Here is a 23,748-nt window from a genome sequence, read left to right as displayed (position 1 = left end):
AGGTGGGCGGCGCGGGGCACGACGGGACTTGTTGTCGCCGTTGGCGGGGGCGCCCCCCCGCTGCTGCCGCTGGAGGGAGGGGAGGCGAACTACAACTCCCAGCATGCACCGCGCGCCGCGCTGCGTCGGCGCGGCGCGCTTGAAGGCCCGCCCCGGCTTGCTGCCGCCGCCGCTTTTCACGCCGGGTTGTGAGGCGGCGGGAGGAGAAGGGGCCGGTGTCGCCGCCGGCTCGGTCCGGGTCCCCTCGCCCTCCCGGCTGGGCCACGGAGCTGCCCCATCCCCTCCCTTCCCCGGGGGCAGCGGGCAGCGGGCAGCGATGTGAGGCGCGGCCTCCTCCCCGTAGCCGCCGGTGGGCCTCTGCCCTCACCTCAGCCCCGAGGCGGCCCGCCGAGGGGCCCGGCCGCCCCTCCCGCAGGGCTGAGGGGGCCCCGACGGCCGCCGGTGGGGCTCGGCTCAGCCCGGCCGAGCGGTTGCCGCGGCGGGGAGGCGTCTTCGTGGAGGGGCCCCTGCCGCTGCCGCCGGTGGCGGGGGGGCGGGAGGGGAGTCGGCCGGCGCCATGTGGCAGAGCATCGGGCTGACCTTGCTGGTGATCGTGGCTACCCTGGCCTGCGTGCTGCTCTTCATGCTGTGCGGTGAGTCCCGCCCGCTCCCCTCGGCGGGGGGCGAGGAGGTGCGGGGGGGCTGGGCTGGCTTCGGTGTGCGGTGCTGGTGTCCCCCCCCCCCCCCCCCCGCTTTCTCAATCTCTGGGGGTTCCTCTTTGCTCAGATTGACCGAAGGAAGTGGAAGGGCACCGTGCCGCGGGGGGCGGGGGAGGGTGTGTCGTTCACAGCGCCCTCTTCTCTTTGTTTCCGACTGTTGTCGAGCCTTGAAATGCTTCCAGAGCTTAATTCGGTGACTAATCTGAAGCTGACAGCTTTTGTAGTGAGAGGACTACTGAGCAGTCACTCGCTGCAGCTTGTACGTGGGGCTGAAATGCCAGCGAATGGAAGAAGTAGACTTCCTGCTGGTACCCTTCAGCTTTTGACATCTGTTTGCTAGAATAGATTGAGAGCAGCTCTTAGGAGGTTTTTTCTTGTGTGGTGCATCCAAGACTTGCCTTTTTTTTTTTTTTTTTTTGATGTAGAGAGAAGGGTTATTTTAATGGGTCTGTTGGAGTTCTTGGAAGGAATCAGCAATGTAGTACGTGTCAGTGTTGTAATCAATATCCTGAACTTGGAGCTCTAAAAAAAATCTACCCCAAAAAACAGCACCACCAAACTCAAACTACGCCATAGCCTGTGGTGAAAGGCTTGTGAGATAAAAAGCAAATGCCAGGTGGATTTATGAGTGATTTTTGAAAACCAAGGGAGCGAAGTGAAAAGTCAGCTGACATTTAATACTTAAAAAAATTGTTAGTTGTGGTCAAAATGGCAAAGCATTGTGAAAAGATTTTGCAGTATGACAGGACTGGATGGTAAAACGGGAGGTGAAATCCAGTATTAACATGTATGGAGTAATGCACATAAAGTGTGAAATGTATTCATGCATAATTTATGTGGGGAAATATAATGGCTTCAAACTGAGCTGTTAGTATCCCAAAGAAAGGATTAGCTGAAGTAATTGCAAGCATTTCTCCAAAATATCTGTTTAATGCTTTGTAGCAAGCAAATAGGCAAATCAAACATTAGAAGTTTAAAATAAAATAGAAGATGTCATTTTATTGCTACAGGAATCTACCACGTGCTTGTGTCTCAGTGTATTTTCTTGTTAAAGTGTATTACCTTATTTAAAAAAAAGAAAAGAAAAATCCTAGTTTCTTTTTTAAAAAATAGGATGGTGAGAGCTACGTAATGATTTTTGCATGAAGAAACTCTAAACAGGTTAGATCTGTCTAGCCTGGAAAATAGATGACTGGAGGAAGGGTGATGGTTATAAAACTGAGTAGAATGAAAAAGGTGAACTGGGAATGGTTGTGAAATTGCATCATTACAGAGGAACTGGAGTACATGAAGTTAAATGATCAAGCAACAGGCTCAAACCAAAAAAATTTTCTTTTACACAACAGAGAAATAAATTGCAAGCTCATTAACAAAGAATATTTTGGGTGCTGAAACTTTTATCATTTAAAGTTCATGGAAGAAAGGTCAGCATCTTTAAGCCAGAGTACTAATACTTGGGTAAGGAGACTTCTGAAATACAGATAACTAGGACTGTAAGGGTATATAAGGGTGTACCTTGTATGCTTTCCCTGGTCTTGTGATCTCTTCCTGCATGTCCTGTACTGTCTGTTGTTACAGACTACTAAATTGTGACCTAAGTCGATACTTATTCAAGTTTCTATATGCTCATTAAGTGTTGTCTGGCCACTTTTAATCTTTTAGAAGATGAAACATGGTACTTGCTAGGGTCTTTATGTTTTCAGAGTATGCATATGAGATCTTTGCTTATTCTCTTCCTGAAAGATTAAAATGATTTGACAACATGCCGTTCAAAATCGGAAACGAGGATCATTTTCTCCAGGCCTTTCTGCTTTTGTCAGTATGTGACAAATGGAATTGAAATGCTAAGGATCTCTTTAACTTTGCCTGCTAACTTAAACATCTCTGTAGTGCTTTCTTGCTTAAAGAGAGCAAAAGTAATTAATAAATGGCTTTATTTTTAAGTGGCTTATAACTACTTAGCAGTTTGGAGTTCTGTATTACACATTCATCTTGCATTCAGTGAATACTTTCCTTTGAATCCTTCATTGTATTTTACTTTCAACAGTATCAGAGCTTATAAAATGATTGCTAAAAGTCACCTAGATTTCAAAAGTACCGAACACAGGAAGCTGACACGTTCATTGTTTTTTTGGGGGTGACTTGAACTGTTACCATGTTAGAAGTGACTCAATAGGATTTGATAATGATTTACAGTATTGGTAATGATTTTTTTTCCATCATACAGCATTTATTGATTAATATTGGTACACTTCTAGTTCTCGTGCCATGATTATTAATGGAAAATATTCAAGGAAAACAATGTCAAGACCACTACTAGAAAAACTGAGTACAGGCTACTTCCAATTTAATTGCTGATCTGTGCTAGTGACGGGCAGTTTCTTACCCACCTTATTAGCTACAGGTCTCTATTCTTTACAGCCTGTTGGACTCCCAGGGAGACTGAGTGCTATGTATGACAGGATATGAGTAAATGCCAGCCAGCAAGACATACAAATTAATGGACAAATCTGACACAAGAATGGCTGGATATAGTCTTGAGTAAGCTTGATCTGATGGTAAGAATATTTTACAGACATCTGATGAGAGGTATTGAAACAGCCTTATGAAAAGGAATAAAGGGTCAAGAGCCTAAACAGCTGTAACTTGGATTTTGAGTGGCTTATAAAGACTCGTGGTGTGAATGCTTGCAGAGAACAATACTTAAATATCCAGGAGACATCCTAGGATCATGTGGATTTCTGCTGCTTATCACAAATGTGATGTGATAAGTGATATCAAATAATGGGGGGGGGGGGGGGGGAATTTAATTTTATCATTTTTCTAAAGTGAAAAGACAAAATTCAAAGCACAGACTATCAGAAGTTATTTGGACCAGTTCTTCAGACATGTGAAAAGCAAATGTTTATGCCTGAATTAGGCATCTATGTCTGTAAAAGTACTTTGAATAAGTGACCTGATTTCTTCTTCTTTTAAACATTTCTGGATGCTTGCAACTGGTACTTTCAATGTTAATCTGAATTTGTTAGGAAGCACGGAAGTCTTGCAGCTAGCAACATCTCTATTTGTAAACTGATCACATCTGACATAGAAACCATTGAGGGACTGTAAACATAGCAATTTTTCAGTTGATCTTTTAAAAGTGGGACTAAGGTAACTTTCTTCCACTTTTTTTTATTCTCACCTTTTCTGATTTCCTTTCTCTGGTTTCTCTCTGGTGGTCTCACTGCTGCTTCCATGTTCCTCTGCAGATGGGAGGAACTCATGTATAGTCAAGGATATAGGATAAGATAAAATACCACCCAAGGTGAACTCTGGTACTGCTTATCTCTGTGTATTTGTTTTATTTTCCCCATGTTAGAAATGCATGGAGCCATGTGAAATTGCGGAAGTGCCTTCAGTGGAACAGATGGAAGCATTCATCTCATTTGGCAAGAGAGGCTAATGAGATGTGGTTTGAGAGACATGACCTTAAAACAAAAATCATGTAACTCAAAGTGCCGAAACAAATGTGTGGTTTCCTTCACAAGTCTGAATTTAGTTGCAGATAGGAGAACGTTTGAGCCCTAAACTCTACCTGAATAACTTTTCTTTAATGCTTTGTTTAAACAGTTTTGTAACTATCTTAAATGAGTGAATATTGTAAAATACTTCAAAAGATGAGAAAAGCCATGCTTGATTAGACCAGCAATAAAGAGAAAATATCCTTTAATTTGAAGCTGAGTTTTGAAACTGTTACAAATGGGAGGTTGAAAGAGAGCAAGCTTCCTTGTGATCAGTCAGCAAGCAGCATGTGGTAGAGTGTTGTTTTAAACGAGACCAGGTTTAAGGAGCTGTGCAGAACCAAGCACTGTGTCACCTGATGTCTTCTGTTATTCCAATATCAGAGTAGTGTATGCTTCCTTCAGTCTGATCTTCTTCTCCATAGCAAAGCTATGCACTGGGGCAGTATATTATCTACATCTTAAAAATGGTGCAGCATTAAAGTGACTTGTCTATGGTCACAGAAGACATCTGACGCAGAGCTCAGAGTAGAACCCTGTTCTCCCAAATCTCACGTTAGCATCTAGAGCTCTGTGCTCCTTTTTTTCAGCTATAGCTGCTTAAGATTTTTTGTGATGGACACTTCAGCATTTGAATACAGGCAACATTCACCTTGGTGATACCCTAGTTCTAAATTAGTCTTCATGTGCTGGAGTAATAACATCCTATTTTCAAATCAGTAGGGACACAGAGGTAGAACGATCTTGCATCCTATTTTCAAATCAGTAGGGGCACAGAAGTAGAACGATCTTGCAAGACTGCACAGGAATCCCAGAGTAGGGTCAGAAGTAGAAGCCAGACCTTCAGACTCTGTCTTGTGTTGTTACCGCATCACCTTCCGTCCTTTCTTGGTTTCATTTGTATTTTACGTAACAAAAATCAGATTGCTTTACCCCAGCACTCCATAATATCCCTGGATTTTTTTGTTTTGTTGGCTCTTCCTGTTTCAAATGGAAGAGGAAAATATGCTCCAATAAAGAAAACCCTCCGTTAGCTTTTGCATACAGGCCAGTATAAGGTGAATGAAATACGTGATCCTGAGACTTGTACCCCTCACCTTTTGAGGAGGAGTAACATTGTAGTCAGATCACTTTGTTTCTTTCCCCTTTACAAAGAACTAAGAGTAGGTGTGGGAAGTAACAGTAAAGGTAGCTTTAATGAAGCATAGTCAAATCATAAAATCTGTTTAACATCCTGATATAGCACAGATGTTACATACATCTATGTATAAGTCAGTAAAAGAGGCTTTGACTCACGGTCCCATCTTCACAAACACATTGCATGATGATTTATAAGAGGGGTTGACGTACTGATAACACAATGTCAATTGTGGCTTAAACGTTTCTGGATGGCACCTGACCGTGGCATTTTAAGTGAGACATTGGCTCCCAGCTTTTAGTGAATACTAAACTCCGCAGGACTGGGAGCTGCTATTTTGCCTAAATGCAAAATACTGTCTGTTTCTGGTAGACAAGATTTCCTGACTTTCTCTGGATTCAGGTATCTGCTACACCAAGAGCTGGAGCCCCTGCTTTGCACTGTGGTGATGTACTGTTGAATCTGGCTTACTCCTTTGACAGGCAACTTCTTTCACCAATTAATGTAGACATATTATAGTCTGCATGTTGTCGCTGCTTGTTTGCTGCAGATGCATTGTGGGTATGCTGTTTGACTTCCACAGGTTCAATCAAGCTAAGGATGAGGAAAAGGTAAATCAAATGGCTAAAGAAAATAAAGCAAGCACTGGAAGACTGATTCAATCAAATATGTTGTGTGTGGTGAGGTTAAACCAGTAGGGCTTCTTTGAGAGCAGCTTACCTGAACAAAGTGGAAGCATATGAGATACAAACTGGTGGTGTCAGTTACCTGACCAGGGAGAGCTCTACAGCAAAAGAGCTGCGAAGCTAAATGGAGCTGCATAAAGACAAGAATGCATGGAAATGCCCATTTTCCTTTTTTGTATATTTTAAATTACCTTACAATTATTTTCTTTTTAAAAATACAGTATTACATAACTTACAGTTCTTCAGTATGGCATGATGTTGGGTGTTACCACTTTGCAGTGTTCTTAAGAGGCTGAGAAATAAATAGAAAATGCATTGTCTTCTGATTCAGAAGTAACTCAGTACTGTGAATTTGCCTCCAGCCTTTGTGCGTATGGTTTTGTTTAATGGCGTATTTAGTTGATATTGGTTTTGGAGAGAGTTTCTCTTACCCAGAATAACCTGTTCTTTAGTAGTCTGGTTATTTCCGAGGGAATTTTTACTTGTTTAGTAATTGTGAGGTGACAGGGAGTCTCAGCTGAAGAGGCAGTCTTAACTTGATTCAGACAAGTGTGTTTGTTTTGGGGATTTTTTTTTTTTTTTAACTTTCCATCCAAGCTGGCACTGTAACTAGAGCAAGTGAAAGAAAGAAATCTTTCTACTTGATTACCTTACATCTAAATCTCTTTGGTACAGGCTGGGACATCTTCTGAGGTTTTGAAACTCTAGTTTTCAAGCCTGGTTTTCCTCCCACTATTATTGACTAAGCCTGTTCTAATTTTCTTTTCAATCCACTGCATCGTAGTTCATTTCACCTGGCTATTATCACTGGTCTGGTTGTCTGTTGGCTATAACCAGTCTTGTTGGCTGATTATTTACACTGTCTTGTTTGTAGTCCAGAGCTGGAGAGCTCTAAAGTCTGTTTATGGTACTCGGTATTTTGGATACTCAGACCATTGTGCTCTAACTCAAACAAAACATGGAAAAAAGTTAATGCTGCTTTTCTTGAGAGCGTCCAAGAATGAACTGTGAATGTTCTTTAGTATTTCTCCCCCTCCATCCCCCAGTAATTCTGTGTGTTAAATGGCCTGTTTGTAGTGACAGAGGAAGAATGTGGTCTGCTTTGTCTAGCATGACTTAAAATACCTCCCTTAATGGGTTATTTATACCAAATATACTCGAGTCATGCTTCTGTAAAGTGCCCTATAACTCTTTTGGGAAGACCCTGAATATTTTTGGGTCTTCCTTCCCCCTCCCCGTTCCGTGGTACTCTCTGGAAGTCATGTGTCTGTTTTGCAGTAATTCACTTTGCAGGTGTTTTAGGTAGGACTTTAAACAACCAAACAAATAATTAAAAAAAAAACCAACCAAACAATTTGTAGCTGAGAGTTTCTCCCCCCACACATATGCTTAAGTGGATTTAGTAGAAGGTACCACATGCTTTTCATGTACTTCTAAGTCTAGTGTCTCAAATTTTGTTTCTGTCAACAAATTGGGGAGTTGAACACATTTTTGAATTACTTGTAATATTTTGCTTAGGTCTTACTTTCTTGCAAGTGTCCTATATTCACTTGGAATATTTTATGCATTTTTTTCCCACATGGACTAGAAATTAGCATGGCTTCTGGAAATTTGATTACTTCTAATGGTGCTTAGACCCATGAGAAGAATGGATTGTCTTCTGGTCTTCAGAATGCACAAAGCATTGAAGGTCCCAGAGACCTGAAATACCCCTCAATAGAAACAACTTTCGGGAAGCTGCTATTTCAATTTTTACTTCTAGATCTGAAAGAAAAAAGATGCCAAAACCAGACATCTGCCATTGAGGTTTTTTCTAGGTGTGTGGGGATTTAGTGCATTTGTGGGACATCAAATTCAATTTAATAACAAGTCATTTAAAGGTTTAGGTATTAATGGAAAAGGAAATACTAGGTGTAGGCTTTAGGAATTAATTTAGATCATAAAAGGTTGTCATATAAAAGCTTTCCTCCAGCTCTCCTCAGCAGCAGAGAAGTTAATGGAAATTAAAAGTCTGCAGGATGTGTAAAGTATTCCAGGAGGGAGAGGAAGGGTGGGATGTTGTTGTGTCCTAAGCAATGGCCTGCTCGTATTGGCATGACTCTGATTACAGAAGAGGAAGAAAAACAGTCGTGCTGTGGTTACATAAGTGCCACTTACTAGTCTTTCTTCCCCTTCCCTAATATGCCCCTGTTGTCCACACTCAGAAGTTTGTTTCTGCTGACAGTTGTGTAATTGGGAGGATGGGTTTCCCTAGCTCTGTAAAATAGGGCTCTTAATATTTGTGTAGGTCAGCAGTATAGGCTTGAAAGCTAGCAAGACCTTCTGAACAGAGAATGGGAGTATTAATTTATAGGTCTGTGCCAGACAGATGGTTTTTGGTGTTGCAAATGATTCTTATATAGCATATGTTTTCAAATAGCTGTTTAAATTTTATGCTACTTCACTGTGTATTTCACAGATGTTACGTTCCTGTTCTATGAATGATGAGATTTGACTGGTTAGCTAGAGGGAAAGTGATATCACTAGTTCTCAGCTGGGTAAAACTCCAGTCTTTCTTGACCTAAATGCTTAGATAAGGGATGCCTTTTAAAAGGGAGATTTTGGTTTATGTTTAGATATATTTGTACCTGCTTTAAGTTTCTTGGCTACCTGTTATAGAAACCCTTATACAAGAGAGAGAAGCTGGATCTTAAATATTTTTCAAGAGAGATTCTAGAAGTGTGACCATCTCAACTCATTACTTGCATAGTTTTTGGACCCAGAGAATTTTAGCAGTGGAGCAGAACATAAATTTACCAGAGAATGTTAATTTTACTTTAATGGGATTTGGGCATGGTGAGGAAACACTTTGAATTTGGGGGATGTGGTTGGTGCGTATAAGGGAGACCTTGTGCATTTCAAAATAGGATTTATTATAAAACATGGTATTAATTTTAAGATCTCCACAAGTGTGCTTAATAGTGATTATGTAATGCAGCTTTTAAAATGTGATTTTCAGAATGGTGTGTTTGCTGAGTGAGGGTAGAAACTCTAGTGCTAACTTTTTACAGTGCCTGTGTAATGAATCCCGAGTCCTTGTTTTGGTATAACCACAGAAATTTTTTTTCTCCTGACAGCTAAGACCTTTATCTGTGCAATGGTGATCACCCACTTACTGCTTGCTATGGCAGTACAATTCAGAATGTGTAGGTCCTTGCCTGTAGCTTAAATGTTTGCTTCTGGATGAAGACAAACTTTATCAAGTTGAATTGGTATTTATAGGACTGTAGAAAGGAGTGGGTGTGCTGTGGAGGGGTGTTGGGCTTGAGAGCTGGCAGTTAGAGGATGGGAGTTGTTAAAATTTGTTCTTACTTTTCTGCTATCTTTGCCTGAGAGCTGACTATCAATTTGAATGAAGTAACTAAGCAGTACCTTTTTTCTTTCTCCTGCAGGCTGGTACGTGGTCTGGCAATTGTTTTTGTCTAAATTCAAATTCCTGAGAGAATTGATAGGTGATACTGGGTCCCAACAGGGAGACAATGAGCCTTCAGAGACTGAAGCTGAACAGGAGACTCCACCCTCGCCTCAGAGAGGTAGACAGAAATCCGCTCGACAGCGAAGGGCAGCTGCAGAAGAGACAACTTAAAGTACTCCGTTGAACTTCTGACTAACTATGAATGGTTAAGCACCTCTGCACTGTGTTGTTCAGTGGTTTGATCTTACTGAAAAACTGACTTAAGAGGTAATATTAATACCTGTGGACCTTTACTTCTGAACTACCAATGTATGCTACTTCGATAGAGGTTCAGGGAGAGCTTCAGCAGCTAGTCATAGAATACTGGAAGAAAGGAGGGGTGGAAAGAAATCTCCATCAGAAAAATGTTGAGCTGCTGTAGCTCTTGTCTCTGCACACAGATTAAAAACAGGTCCTGGACCACAGGCTTAGCCTTTGCATTAGTCTGAGCATAGTAAACATTTCAGACTTGAAATGGTTTCTAAATTATTTTTTCTTTTCAGCACTGTAACTACATATAGTGAAATTGAGTTTTATTTCCTTAGCTATATATGAATATCTATTTTTTTCTTCAACCTTGAGAATGCACGTGAACTTGAAAAATGGTTGAAAGAATATCCTGCTTTAGAAAGTATTCTAAAGTGAGATTTTAGTTATGTTCTTATATATATAAAAAGTATAAGTGAAATATGAAAAATCAATATTAGATGCACATGATTTGCAGGTTTTTATTATCTCCTTTTTTTAAAAAAAAGGGGGCAAAAAAAGGAATTGGATGGTAGGACCTGTTTTCTTGGGTTTGGTGTAAGGAGGGTTATAGGTTAAACTGTCCTGCTAGGTTTCTGTATGTTTTTCCTGAACCTTTTACTCTAAGTCCAACTTGTGTTGGAGAGGGCAAGGTGCCTAGGTTATGTACTCACTGTTTAGTATTCTGAAGTGTCATCCTTGGTTTTTGGATACTAAGCACATCTCTAGTTCGCTTTGTACACCTTTACATCAGGTATATGGTACCTGACATAACTTCTTTCTTGGAACCAGTTAAGGCATTCTGACCAATTTGGTAGACATCACTGTAACACTTTGATAGTGTTACAGTAATCAATTTGGTACCTCATGTTTGCTGGAGGACTTACTGATTTTTACCAGTAATAAGTGGTTGCTCCTGTTTTCTTTGAGAACGAGTTATACAGCTGTTTTGACATTGCACATCAGAATGAAGAGCTCCACTTCTGTTTACCTAGCAACTCTGAAGATTGATGCATGAGATCTTTGGAAAGAGGAGGAACGTGTGTGTACCACCTCTGATGTGTGTATGATAGAGAACTACCAACAGGTCTTGTCATGAACAGCTTCAGTTTTCTCTCAAAGCTTGGATATGTGGTGGTGTTTGGATCATTGTTCCCTGTATAAAAAGTTAAACAGGACTACAAAATTGGTCTTCTACTTTCAGCTGTTAAAGAAGTTTAAACCTATGACTTCCAAACTTGTGGTTTGGTTCAATTATATGGCTAAAAGCAGCAACATTTAGCTTTTTCTTCAAGTAGTCTTACGTCTGGGAAGAGAGCACTCTTTTAGTGCCTTTATGTTTTAATTTGTCATCTGTGAATACTGTTCAAAAGCTAATGAGAGCATTCACTTCCTAAAATGATTTGGATGTTTCAGTATTAAAATATATAAGATCAGACCTGACCTTCCTTTGGAGTCTAAAAGTCTTTGTTTTGTTTACTAGCATGTATGTATAAGCATGCTTTGTATTACAGGGTTACATTTTCAAGCATGATTAGGCAGTGCTATGCACATATCCTTTAAACACACGTAGAAATACTGATAGTCTCTTTCCTCTAGCCTGTCTGCTGGCAAGGGAATGTCTAATGATGTTTTGGTTTTTTTTAATTAGTAAAATTCCCATTTATTCAAACTGAGCAAAAGCAATCAGATTCTATTCCCTGCTGCTTTCAGTTGTTTGCCTTGCACAACTTAATATCACAAAATATTGTGTCTGTATGTCTCTTCACATGATGAGACTTTCAGTTTAGCAGTGCTAACCAAGTACTGGTACGTTTTTCTTAAACACCTTTAGCATCTTTCTCTTGAGCTTTGCTAATATAGGCTTACAAATAAATTTTTTTTTTTGTACTGACTTAGGGTATTGACACTCCGCTGCACTCCACTTTTACCTAGACTTTAGCACACAGAAAATGTCAAAAGGCTGATGCTTGTAGTATCCCTGTTACTAAGTAACTGTTAACTCAGTCTCTGCTTCTAGTAGCTGTGAAGAAATGTGAAGTTACAGCAATATACATAGCTAGTCAGCGTAGCTCTAAAGGTGCAAGAATCAAGACTCTGGAGCAAGATAATGAAGGAAAAACCCATGTGGGTTTGAGTGCTGACACTGATCAAATATGCAATAAGATGGATGTGGAACCTGTGGGTAGCTCATCTGCTCTAGCCAAACAACTTCCTTCTCCCTTCCTTGCTGTATGTAGGTGTACATTTCACTCCCCAAAGTAATTTTCAGTCTCTTTTTTTTTTCAAACAGCTGATGCTATTTTTTTTTAATGTTGCTGTGACATAGCTGCCAATAAGGCTGTCTGCCTAGTGTATAACTTTAATGACCTTATTAGTAGCAGGTCAAAGGTTTATATTATGTGGTTCAGAAGAGTTTTGGAATGCTGATGTCTTCTGTCAATGCATAATTTTTCCTGAAGGAGTCTGTAGTAAAATCTTTGTACAGGGCTCTTCATGCAAACCTGTAAAAGCGAAGCTGTATGTGTGAAAGCGTACTTGTGATAAGACCTGGGTTGTGATTGCTGGCAGTCCAATATACTCATGTCTTTGAATATTTTTACCAATGTACTTCTGAAATGTTACTGGTGGATAAGCACTTAACTTTGAATTGACCCATTCAAGTCTGAAACCTTATGAAGGCAACGGGTTACACAGCTGGTCTTGTTTTGTTTAGTAGGATCTATTTTTAAAACTGTTTATTGCCTTATTGTTGCAGCCATTCTCTTGAATGTATTTTGGGTTCTTACTTTAAATATAGTCATATCACCTTCGTTGCAGGAGCTGTGTAACTTCGAATAAGCAGTAATTACCTATGTTGTATGTGACAGTTAATTGAAAACAGTTAACTGCAATGAAGGCTGGAACAAACAGAGTGTAGATTGGTGGAAAAAACACAAAAGCTATTGCTAAAATTTGAGTGGTGTAAACAATTTTGTTCATGCTGAATTGCATAACTCAGACCTCTTAGGGAGCCACTAAGGTTATTATCGTGGTGATTTAATTTTGCCTATGAGGCTAATTCTATGCAGTTCATCCACTAAGCACTGCTGCTGTAGCTATTTGCAGTAAATGCCATATACTGTGCTGCAATTTGTGAGCAACTTGCTGCTTAATATCAGGTTTTACACTGAACTAGACCTGTGTATGGACTTCTGTTTTGTTTGGAAATGACCAGCATAAAGAATGTGTTCAATGTGGTCGTCTGCTTCTTCAGTGTTACAATACTGTACCTAAAGCTTCTGTGGTTGTCTGTTTTCATCGTTAACTGTTCTTTTAACTGACTGCACAGATGGAAAAATAAAGTAACCAGACTTGATATGAATATTTGACCCGAGTGGTTTTCTGACTTTTTCTGAATGGGATTTTGCCTGTAGAATGAGACTTCTTGTTTGAGTGTGCAACACTACGAAAGATGACCTGTCAAAAGTCATATTCTAGCAGGTGTAATACCTACAGATGACTTCATTTTAAAGTACACTTTAGTATGTATCTTTCAGAGCAGTTGTTACTAAAGGTGGTTTTTCTGCCTTGTCCTTGAAAGTTGGCATTTCATTTTAGCAGTTAAACCCCAAACAGACAACAAACTCAACAAAAATAAAACCACCTCCTCCCTCCTTTGTTCTTGATACTTTTTAAGATTGTTTGTAGACTTCTTAGTTTTTCTGTAAGTATGTTGGTAAAGTAGGAAGTTCTTTGTCTTCTGGAAATTAAGATGTGCAGGAGAAGGAAATGAGAACATGCTTCATCCCTGATTGCTTCTGTTAAGTAAAATGCATAAATTGAATCCTGGGTTCTTTTATTGAATAATAAGAGATTAAAAGAAGATTTAAAACCGAACAAACAAAAAACCCCAAAAACCCAACCAAACCCACCAGATAAGATCTCTTTAATCTTGAGAGAATGAGCTGTTTTGCTATTGTCCTACTCTTCTCACTTGTAAAAAGGGGCTATTAACGTAGTACAGTAAAATGTCGTGGCATTATGTAAGTTGAGCACTTGGGTCTTTTGACCTCAAAAAGTTTGAGTTGTATTTGGGGGGCTAATGTAAGTGGGAATGCTCGGTGATGGGCTATTGGTGTCAGATGCTTGTAAAACACACGCTTGCTTTTCTACTTTGGTACTGATCCCAAGGAAACGCTTCATGGTCTGTTCCCCTGGAATGAATAAAGGTGCTGTTGTACAACTCTGCACTGCCCAAAGTTACACCAAGGGCTGTTTTAACTGATACTGCGCCTTCCCCACAGACACTCGTGTGCTGTCAGGGGTCTCCTGTGGCCTTGATCCTACACAATTAAAATACACAGTCTTTGTAAAATACAAGCAGTGTTTCATCTTGCTTGGTTAATACTTATATGAAGATTTTTTTTTACGTGGGATTAGACTGGAAGTTGGCAGTGTGATTATGCTGGGTTTTATATAAACCTTTGATACCTTAGCTGTAATCTTCATGTAGAGCAGAAGCTCGTATCTTTTGAGCATCTCTGTTATCCCTGTGGGTGTTTGTAATCAATAAAACGTTATCTCTGAAAGCTGGATGGAATGGAGGCTCTTCCACCCTGCTTTGTAGACTGCCTTTGAGAAGGGTTTGCATCTGGTCGAGGGCTTATGTTGACACGTAGCAATGTTGGACTTGGCTTCAGGCAAAAGGAACGGCAAGATGAACCTGTGGGTGGACAGAGCAGCATCATGGAGCGAACGGAAGAACTAACCGGTGCTAATGTCTGACAGCTCTTGAGGTGTAGTCACCCTTGGAGGAGGTACAGCTGTGGAAATCTGGGGGAGAAGTCTCTTAAAGGCAGGAGACCTCATCAACAGAACTCAAACCAAGACTTATGTCCTGGTTTTACAAATGGGGACACTGAGATGAAATACATCTTGAGCTTTATTTTCCTGCATTCCTATTCACAGGGCTTTTCAGCTTCCACAATGGGAAATGAATAATACAAATGTTCCTTCAACTTTGGTAGCAAAGAGACCCTAATATCTAGGGGAGGATGGGATGGGGCCATAATACGGTCACTTTGGGGTCGTTGTCAAAGTATTGCACACATGCTGTTTGTGGTGTACCTCCCTCTGCTAGCATGCTTTGTGTGTACTGCCACAGGACTCATCCTGAATGCTGGCAGTGTACCTGAACTCAGAAGGGTAGGAAGAAGGGATCCCGTATCAGGGAGCTGTGGCCAGAGAGGTACTTACCTGTGAATCCCTCGTGCCTGGGTCTGTGTGTGCTGTACAATTCACACGGCTGACTTCCACCCTGTTGAAACTTCCAGCCTTCTATGCAGATGACTGCAGAGCTTCGAAAGGAGAAGCTATGTGTAACCTGTGTCCTCCTCAGAACTGCAGAGGAGGATAGTTTGCTGCATGTCATATCAATTTTCTCTCCTCCGTGCTAGACTATTTTAACATCTTGTATGGGGAGTTGAAAGTGTCTTATCAGCAAATGTGTCTGTTCACAAATAACATTAGCTCTGGGTTGAAGCAAGTTTTGCTGCTACTGTGTGCTATATTAAACTACTGGAGCTACATTAACACTGAATTTTTATTACAGTCAGTCTTGAACTTCCTAGTGCAGTGCCCTGCTCCTTCTTATTTGAGAACCTAATCAGGAGCCTTCTGTCTTTCTGAGAACCTCTTGCTTATTTTGAGTTAATTGCAGTTCCTGTGTCTCAGCCCTTCAATGCCAGCTGATCAGCTGTTAGCCTTTTCCCTGTTTAAAAACGTCAGGCAACATCCTTGCGATGGTAGAATGCATCAAAATACATTTCTCATGCACCAGTTGTTTCCAACGTGAGTGGTTTCAGCTTTTAAGAATGTAAAGAGTTGTTACCCTCAAGTTCTGTAAGACCCTGCTTTGAGAACCATCTGAGAAGAAACAGGAGACACTGCCTGCGGATCTGGGCAGCTGCGAGAGGGCTGAGCTCGGTGTGGGGTGCTGGTGCCCACAAGGCACGAACAGGCAGCTGAGACACGACACGGTTAGCTCAAGCTCACCAGGTCTGCAGCATCGACTGCGTTCTCCAACACTGATAAACCCCACAAGCCCACTTGGGTTTGTGGCTGGACGGTACTGCATCTGCTGTGACTTCTGATCCTGGCACAACCTGACCTTTGTCTTTCCAGGAACAGAACTGGTGTGATGGACCTCTGTCCCGTGCCAGCGGCGTGGTGGCAGGTTTGCAAACAACCGGCGCCGCTACTCCTGCCATGGGGGAGAATGCTCATCCTTCCTCCAGCCCAGCGAAGGGGGTGCACCAAGGCGGAAGGCAGGGAGCTGGGAATTTCACTTTGTGGCTCTGATGTGCAGGTCTTCTACTGACTTTCTGTGTTAGCCTCTTTATTTTCCAAAATCACAAGGTTCGTTTAACAAGCGCGACATTTAAGCACTAGCAATGACGCTTATTGCAGCCCTTTTTACACTTTACAAAGGATTCAGATACTGAGGGCAGACTTGATTTTGCTTTCTCTTGTCCCTGCTTCCAGGATGTCCTCGTGTTTCTCCTGAATCCTGGAGTGACGGCACGGATAGGGGAAAGTGCTTATCCCTGGACTGGCTGCTTCAACTGGTGAATTGCTCGCAGCGCAGATCCAGTCTGAAACCCCGGAGGTTTTTAGTACCCAAGTCGGGTAGAAGGGAGCTTTGGGGCTGGCTTTTCACCACTAGATGGCACGGGCCTTCAAGCTTTGCGGTAGAGGTCCACCTGCCAGGAGAAACGTGGAGTCCATCAGGGCCAACGCCGTTGAGCTCCTTTGTGTTTGCTGTCGCTCTTTTTAGTAATTCTGCTGGTGTCTAGTGGGATTGGGAAGTACAAGGGCAGCTCCTTGCAGGGGCTGAGCCTGGTTCTTGTTTGGCCATATGGTTCATGCCAAAAAAGCTGTGCGACACATGGAGTCGTGTGCCTAAGGGGGACTTGCACGTTGCTCTGCGGCACAGGAGGAACATTGGATTTTGCTTTGTAAAGGAAAGTGACCTTAAAAATTATCTGCCCCAAGAAGGGAGGTCTCAAAAGTGCCAACAGGGATCTGCTTTTCTTACCTCTCACCGTGCTTAAGAAAAAAACCCCCCAAACACACCACAGCAGCACCTCTTCAGGTCTCAGGGTTACAAACATACTGTAATGAGGTGAACAGCAGCTTAAGAAATGGGTTGGGTTTTTTTCCCCTGTCTAATCGCAAGGGCAAGCTGCCTGCCATCCAGATCTCTTCAAAACCAATTCACAACTGTGTCCCCTCATGCTTCTTGTAGTTTCACTGCAGAGGTGTGAGGTGAAATGCCACCCCACCAGGGCTGGTCTAAATGCTGCTGGTTACTGAGCAGGTAAAACAAAGGCTCATGATCAGCTCACTTTAAAATCTTCTCCCCAAGGCTAATATTAATATTAGACCAGTAGCAATCTAATATTAATATTAATAATCTTAATAATCTAATATTAATATTAGACTTGGGGACAGAGAGCCTGTGTCACAATTTCTTTGCATTAAAGACCAAAATCCCTGAGGAGAGCAGTAAAAAAGAGATACAGTGGGAGCCTTGTTGAGTTATCCTGCTGATGAACTTCTGTATTCAGGCTAAGGGAGAAGGAGGGAGCACTTTGTTGCACAAGGCTTTGGAGAAACCTATTTTCCCTTTATTGAGCCCCTCATTTATTACCTAAGAGTAACAGCAAGTCCCCATTAGCAGATCTAACATTTACACTTGGAGAGCTGCTGGCATTTAAAAGAAAATATAATTAATTCTTGTTTCAGTCTGTGTGGCTTGCCAGGTAAACAAGGCTTATTCCAGCCATGCGGGTGTGTGCCTGAGGAGTCCTTCGTCTGCTGTTTGGGTCTGGAGGGCTGCTGCTCTTGTGTTAACAGTCCCTAGCACTTGGCAAGGCCGTCTAACTCAAAACTGAGACTAAATGTGTTGGGATTAAAAATTGGGCTGTCTGTAATCACCTAGCAGGGCTGAGGATGACACTGGCTCTTACACTGCTGCTCTGCCTGGCGGCAGGCAGCTCCGTGGGGAGCAGGAGCGTTGCTGGGGGCATGGGACCACCGCTGGAAAGGACTTGCTTGCCTGTGTGCTGGACCACTGCAGCCGTGGCCACCTGCCCGCCTTTGGGGCTTGGGCAGGAGGAAGAAGCCTCTGCCCTATGGCCAGCAGGAGGAACACCTGAAGTCAGCCTCTTGCATGTGCGTTAAGTCCTAAAACAGACAGGACTTCTATTTTTTTCTTGTCCGGACTCCACCCCGAGGCTGGCTAGCCAGGATCCATCCATCACATCGGGGACTACAACAATCACACTGGATTTTCTCCCGTCCCCAAGACCCTTCCCCTCAGTTCATGTTAGGTGACGTGCTCATCATCAACACTTTAACCAGGACTGGAGGATGCTTCAAAAGTAATTGTGAGGGACAGCGGGGTGAGCCTGTCCTAGGGAAAGGAAGAAAGTGTGCTGAGAGGAGAGTGTGGGGTTCCGTGTGTGCTTCCTGCTCTGGGAAGAGGACACAACAGACTGAGGACACTGTTTCAAGGTACAGGTACATGACAGGAGCAGTGGTTTTTTTCTAGGAACGCCAGGTACTTCAGTGGTGGCTGCAGCAACAGGTTTCTTGGGATGTCCCACACGTAAACAAATGCACTTCATACAGGAGGTGATGAAAGCGTGCACCCAGCTGCCACAGGATGTCATGAAGATATGTTTGGGAACCTGCAGATACAGGCTAATGGAGACTTCCATGGGCAAATCCCAAGTTCACAGGATAACAAGAGGTAGAGGCAGGGCTGTATTTCCTAACAACCCTGGTCCAATGATTGCGAGAACTAGGGAGAGTCAGGCTGGTGAGTTTACCCTGGACATACCCATCTGCCCCTGTTAGAATACAGGGCTATGTGCACCACGGCCTGAGCCAACAGGGCTGTTCTTACCTTCTTAAATGTTGGCAGGCTGATAGCTAGAGATGCTCGGAGAACAAAACCAATGGAATATTGCACACACACCTCCCCTCAACTAAAAAAGTCTCCAATGTCCAGAATGAAAAAAAAAAATGCTTTGTTTTACAAATAGCTGTCATGTTTACGGCTACAAATGACCAGCAAGAAACCAGCATTCAGTGCAGCACGTGGGAGGAGATCACAGCCTTTCCTGCCCACCTGTGCCCATGGCCTGGGCCGCTCTGCACACTGAGCAGGGCCAGCAGAGATTAGAGCTGGGCTCTGCTTTTGGGCTTGGTGCTGCTCTTGGCAGGTGTCAGACTGTCCCACCCTCCGTGTAGTTGATTTCATCTGTGTAAGAAGCTGTGAAAAGCTAATTAGTTCCTACTTGTGCAAAAGGTAGGGTTTAGAAAGGCCCTTCCCCCACTTTTTTTTTTTTTTTTTTAATTTGTGTTTTTACCTAACGTGCAAGGGCTAGAGACAAATCAGGCCTGGAGGACTCGCTGCGGTGTGCATGGAATGAGCTTTAAAAATAGATGCATCTCAGCTGGTGATGCAGCCACAGCTGTGGCTTTTCTGTGCATAAGGCTTGTGCCTTCATCTTTGTGTCTGTGGAAAAGCAGCATTGCTGAGGAATGGAAAGGGAAGTCTGTTGGAGTGCTCTCCTGGCCGCTTGTCGTACAATTTCCTTCTGGGAAAGCCATGGATGCGTTCAGGTAGAAAACACTGCACTTCACTTTTCTACTTGATTGTTTTTGTAAAGGGTGGGAAACTGAGCAATGTTCACAGGGCACAGAGATTTTATTCCCTGTTGCCTTGCCTGCAAGCAGAGGTTGGCATTTTCTGCTGAAGTTATTTCTTGTGAAGTGGGTTGGATGGGTTGCTCCAGAGATTTTGGTTTGCTGTGGAAGAGATGCCGCAGGCTCCTGTGCTACTGCCCTATTATGGGACTCAGAGCAGAAAAAGTTATCTGTAGCAGAGCCCCTCTGATAAGTAGCTGATGACATGTAATGGCTCCATATGAAATATATGAATTGGGGGATTTCCCCCTGTGCTAGCACGGACTGAGGCAGATTCCTCTGCTGGAAAACTAGTCAACTGCAGGAGTCTGGATTACACGATAATGGTCTGGTATCTCGTGCTGGCCTCCAAGTGGGTGCTTTTGTTTCCTCCAACAGTAGTATTGTCACTTTGTGGTACAGGAGCAGCTTGTGGGTATCTTGACGCTTCCCTGTCTGGTTAACTGCTAATGAGCACAGTGCCCAAATACCTGGCTGTTTATTCCTGTGCTGCCAGCTGCCCCAGCAGTTCATTGCATAGGCAGTTCCCTGCTGACAGAAGGCTTTGCTTGTGTCATTAGATAAAGCATTGAGAATAAGCTCTTTGAGAGTTTGTTCCTAAATATTGTGAAGAGAAAAACAAAAATGTGCAAAAGCTGTAGAAGTGAAAACACATTCAGCTGGATGTACGTACTTGCTGTGTAAGGTACATATTGTTTGCAGTTGTGTCATCCTTGTCCCCATATGAGGAAAAAAAACCCCAGACAAAAATGGGATGAGGCATATGTGCTGGTAGTGGAGAAGCAGTCAGAGTAAATGAAAAAGAACTTTCACAAAATGTTTCTAACTAGTAAAAGAAAGCAAACACACTTTGTCAGAAAATAATTTTCAAATCCACGCTTCAAAATCAAATGCTGTTCAATTGCATGGAGCTCCTTTAGCCTTCCTTGGCGATTCAGCCCTTCCTGTGCCAAAGGACACCCGCTCCAGATGTGTGGCTACTTAGCTCCACATCTGGCACACAGTCTCCCTGGAAATGAGCACCTGAAACTCTGTGCTACACTTTTCCAGCACGGCAGGGCTGTATGCAGGATTGCTTATTGAAGGGGAGCTAAACATCACCTAAACAACCACCTCTGTGACCCTAAGAACATCTGCCTGCTTTTCCTGTCCTGAGCCCTGTGTTCCTCTGCCCTGGCATGAGGAAGAGCAACCCAACCCAGGAATGCCTTCAGGCTGGGAGCTCCCAAGCAAGCCCTCCGTAACTACCTGGACTCTGTGCTGCTACGAGCCCAGAGATGGCAAGAAAATTGCTGGGAGAGTGGAGGCAGAGAGGTGTGAGCTACCTGCCTGTCCTGCTTTTCCCCCCGTCTGGCACAGAGCGTGTTTTGGTCGATAGGACTTTAGAATCAGGTCTGGTCCCGAAGCCTGGAGGCTGCCTGAGCGCAGGGGGAGGTGGCAGGGCTGGGGGATTCGGCTTGGATGTGGGTTGTGACATTTGCAGGCTCAGGCTCCAGGACTGCTCTGACTTGCTGAACCCTCCGGACCAACGCTTTGACGGTACTGATACCAGCTTCAGGCTTGATGGGCTGGGGGGGGAGTCCCTGAGTTTCTGTGGTGTTCTAGCGTTCAGGTTGTGACTTAAACTGTGTATGTGGCCACAGCAACTTTCAGGAGGCAGCTGTGGGGTCTGTGGGTAGGAATCGTCATCCTCAAAATTTAGGAGCTTATGATACGGTCATTCGCAGCTGAGCTGCTTGTCTCAGCTGCCCTTGAAGACCTAATGAGACCTAATCATCGGAGCCTGGAGAGGGTTTGTCTCCTCCTAAAGCAGATTTAATCACGTGGCTTGGTCTCCAGTCAGTTTAAAGGGGACTGTGATGATATCTCACATGCAAATGTCTTCAGGTAGGCAAGATGAATCACATCTGGAGCATCTCACACTGGGAGCAGAGATGGGCTAATCCAAATTGGGCACTTCTAAGCATCACCATCCCCATGGAGAAGGAAGCAGGGAGCAAGAAAGAGGCTTTCTTATTTGTGTATCTTGCTGTCTTCAGCAGCTTTTCTCCTCGGATGGAGCTGGTAGTTTTGTGCATTGCCCGCATTGGTGGGATGTGTGGATTTTTACCTTAACTTCTCGGTGTGCAGAGGCAGCTCCACCTGCTGCTGCTGCAGGATGGAAGTGGTGGATCCCGCATCCACCTCCTCCTGAGTATGTATGCAGGGGAATGAGGTGTCTCTGCGCGGTGCAGCCCTGCTCTAGGAACATCCTTTTGGTCATTGTAGCAATTCCCATGAAAGTGATGTAAGTGGCCAGCAGGGCTGTGCTCTTTCCTTAAGTAAATCTGCCAGTGGACAACCAAAAGCTGTGTCTTGAGCAGTGAGGTCTGAAAGTAACGGCAGGTCAAGTGCTGCAGAATGCACATGCTCGTTCTCATTTATCAAAAATTAATTTCTCTTTGAAATGCGGCATGAAGAAAAGCCAAGTTAACTTCTCCTGTTCTGGAATGCAAGTTAATTACAGGTACCTGTTTCCAGCTCAAATCACCTCCTGAGATAAAAGGCTTTTGGGTGGGCTGCTTCTACCATCCTTCATAAAAACAAAGCACAGGGTGAAACAACAGTAAAAGTCCATTTTTCTTTTTCATGTTCATGGCTGCTCACCCTTGTAGCTTTTTTCTTTTTGAGCTTAGCTGGGAATAATGGCAGACTTGAATCACTGCACGGGGAAATGCCCTGGAGCCTTCTACCTGCACAAACAGTTTTAAAATATGCTTTGATTCCTTTCTGCAAGACAATCTAAAGCCAGAGCAGGCTTTTTTTTTTTTACTTTTTCTCCTTTCCTCTCTGCTTTCCTCTTTCAGATTTTTCTGCTTGTCCTTCACTGTAACCTTCATTTAACCACGCTCAAGTCTGCCTTCATATAAATAGCAGATGCTTCTGGGACATTGTTACTGTGCCTTCCTGGTTGGCAATGGTTTGAGTAGCCCTGGGTGCAGCGTTGAGCAAGATAAAGCCAGCTAAGTAGGAAGCTGCAAAGGGCCTCTTGGATTTGGTTTCCTGCAGCTTTGCATCAAGGAAAGAGCTGTGATCATTTTTCCTGTAATTAAGGGAAATTACAGGGAAGAAGAAAAAAAAATCCCCCTGATTTCAGGGACAACACCCCCCCCCCCCCCCCCCCCCAGCAGCAAGATTTTTACATCCCTCCCTTGGCTGACAGAAGCTGATACCCCGTGGGCGTGAGCGTGCATGGAACCAGGGAATCGTGATTTTTGTTTGGGCTTACGGTATGTGTAACCTTCTGGGAGCCTGCTGCGTGCGGCGGAGGCGGCTGCTGCTGCTTGTGTCGCAAAGCTGAGGCAGCGCGTTGCAGATGAGATGAGCTTTATATATCTCCTGTAAACCTGATACTTCGTGCTCCCCCGTTCTGTTCTTGCTGTAGTCAGCCTGACGTATCGAGCTGCTGCTTGTACAGAAAAAGATACCGTGTCTCTTAGTGTTCAGCAGGGAAAAAGAAACCCCTGCCAGGGAGGTGGTACATATGCTGAGTCCATTCCAGCTTCAGCAGTGCTCCTTGGGTGCAGGTCTCTCAGGCGCTGGGCTTCGCCCTCGGCAGGGACTCGGAGAACTCATGGAGATGGAGAGGTCAATAGCAACAAGGTGGACTCCCGGGAGGAACGTTGACTTGATGGACTTTGCTTGTAGGGATGCAGGGCCAGAAGTTAAACCCAGAGAGTTGCAGCAAGAAGAAAGCAAACTGCAGATCCATTCTGGGTTGAGCCTAGCTCAATACTGTCTGCTGAAAAGACAGAACTGAAGCACAAACTCCTGTGAGGAGGTTACTTTTGCAAATTAAACCCCAGGAGAGGTGGGAAGGTCACGTTCTGCTCAGCATTGCCTCTCCCTTGGAGCATTTCACCTTTTCCTGCTCAGAAATCCACAGTAACTGTGAGCCAAGACCACATCGCTGTAGAGCCATGGGTTTGTCAGGAGGCACAAGGAGCTTTTTGTCTCCTTGCTTCTTGCCACGGAACTGCCAACTCCTGATTTTCTGCTGCCCTGTGAGGCTGAAGAGGAGGGCTCTGCAACAGCCAGCAGCATGCATGCCCAGCCATGCCCTGACGTTTTGACCTGAAACTGTCCTTGTTGGTTCTTTGCTTTGGGAGGCCATCCCTGCGTGGTCCTAGCCACTGACCTGGAAGGCGGTGGGATGAAGAGCACCCCACTCTGAACTCGGCAGCTC

The 23,748-nt window shown here is 43.6% G+C and overlaps 1 protein-coding gene across 1 annotated transcript; it reads left to right on the top strand.

Annotated features, from left to right (window-relative positions):
- The first annotated feature begins 348 nt into the window (after positions 1 to 348).
- On the top strand, positions 349 to 13,128 carry SMIM13 (small integral membrane protein 13). Its single transcript, XM_052773457.1, has 2 exons — positions 349 to 632; positions 9,457 to 13,128. The coding sequence occupies exons 1-2, from the start codon at positions 557 to 559 to the stop codon at positions 9,648 to 9,650; spliced, it is 270 nt and encodes an 89-aa protein (XP_052629417.1). The 5' UTR covers positions 349 to 556; the 3' UTR covers positions 9,651 to 13,128.
- The last annotated feature ends 10,620 nt before the right edge of the window (positions 13,129 to 23,748 follow it).

Source organism: Harpia harpyja, chromosome 1 (genome assembly GCF_026419915.1).
Source record: "Harpia harpyja isolate bHarHar1 chromosome 1, bHarHar1 primary haplotype, whole genome shotgun sequence".
Classification (NCBI taxonomy): Eukaryota; Metazoa; Chordata; class Aves; order Accipitriformes; family Accipitridae; genus Harpia; species Harpia harpyja.
The sequence above is the reverse complement of the archived record's forward strand: the minus strand, read 5'-3'. Positions and strand labels throughout refer to the sequence as shown.